Raw genomic sequence first — 989 nt, forward strand, 5'->3', positions numbered from 1 at the left:
ACATTAATGAGGAAAAAAAATTAACTTAAATGATTTTAGCAAATGGCTGCAATATAACAAAGAGTGAAAAATTTAAGGGGGTCTGAATACTTTCCGTACCCACTGTATATATATATATATATATATTAAACTCTTATAGCATAAAAAGATGCCTCTATATAATGCAGCTGCATAGAGACAAAGTGAAATATATTATATATAAACACATTACTGCGTGAAAGTTTGTGGTTGATAAGATTTTTTAAAATGAAATAAATGCTTACCAAGGCTGCAATTATTTGAAAATCAAAAATATAATAAAAACTGAAATTTAAAATAACTGTTTTCTATATGAATATATTTTAAAATTTAATTTATTCCTGTGATCAAAGCTGAATTTTCAGCATCATTACTCCACTCTTCAGTGTCACATGATCCTTCAGAAATCTTTCTAATATGCTGATTTGCTGCTCAAGAAACATTTCTGATTATTATCAATGTTAAAAACAGTTACATGTTTGTGGGAACTGTAATACGATTTTTTCAGGGTTCTTTGTTGAACAAAAATATAAAAAGAACAGCATTTATTTGAAACAGAATTTAAGTAACAAAAAATGTTTTTAATGGTTTTAGTTTTAGTTAATGATAATGAACCTGTTGGGAATAGACATAAAACAAATATATTTTCTCAGCCTCGAAACTGCGAAGCCAAATCCTAACCTTGTTCATGTTGTTTAAGTTTGGCTGGCTGCTCCATGTTCCTCTCCTTTACTCTCTGCTCCAGTTTATGGCTGATCTCTTTCAGAGCCCTCCGATACACTGGATCCTCTTCCTGTCTCTTCTGACGATCAGTGATAACCTGGGTCATGGTGTTCTTATATAGTCCTTTAGAGAGACCACTGACTCCCTGAACAACACGATAGATGCTGAGGTTACCATGGCTTCCTAATTGCAGTCCAACTGTATAATATATATGCTATAACTATATGCTATTTATTTATATATATATA

The 989-nt window shown here is 31.0% G+C and overlaps 1 protein-coding gene across 1 annotated transcript in view; it reads right to left on the minus strand.

The window, feature by feature from the left end:
• The window catches only part of dzip1 (DAZ interacting zinc finger protein 1), a 20457-nt gene that overhangs the window by 4510 nt on the left and 14958 nt on the right, over positions 1 to 989 (minus strand). Inside the window, exon 13 of the mRNA XM_016518550.1 lies at positions 700 to 886. Coding sequence (XP_016374036.1) covers positions 700 to 886 — 187 coding nt within the window. The remainder of the gene's footprint in view (positions 1 to 699; positions 887 to 989) is intronic.

Source organism: Sinocyclocheilus rhinocerous, unplaced genomic scaffold (assembly GCF_001515625.1).
Source record: "Sinocyclocheilus rhinocerous isolate Xijiao unplaced genomic scaffold, SAMN03320098_v1.1 scaffold1982, whole genome shotgun sequence".
Taxonomy (NCBI): Eukaryota; Metazoa; Chordata; class Actinopteri; order Cypriniformes; family Cyprinidae; genus Sinocyclocheilus; species Sinocyclocheilus rhinocerous.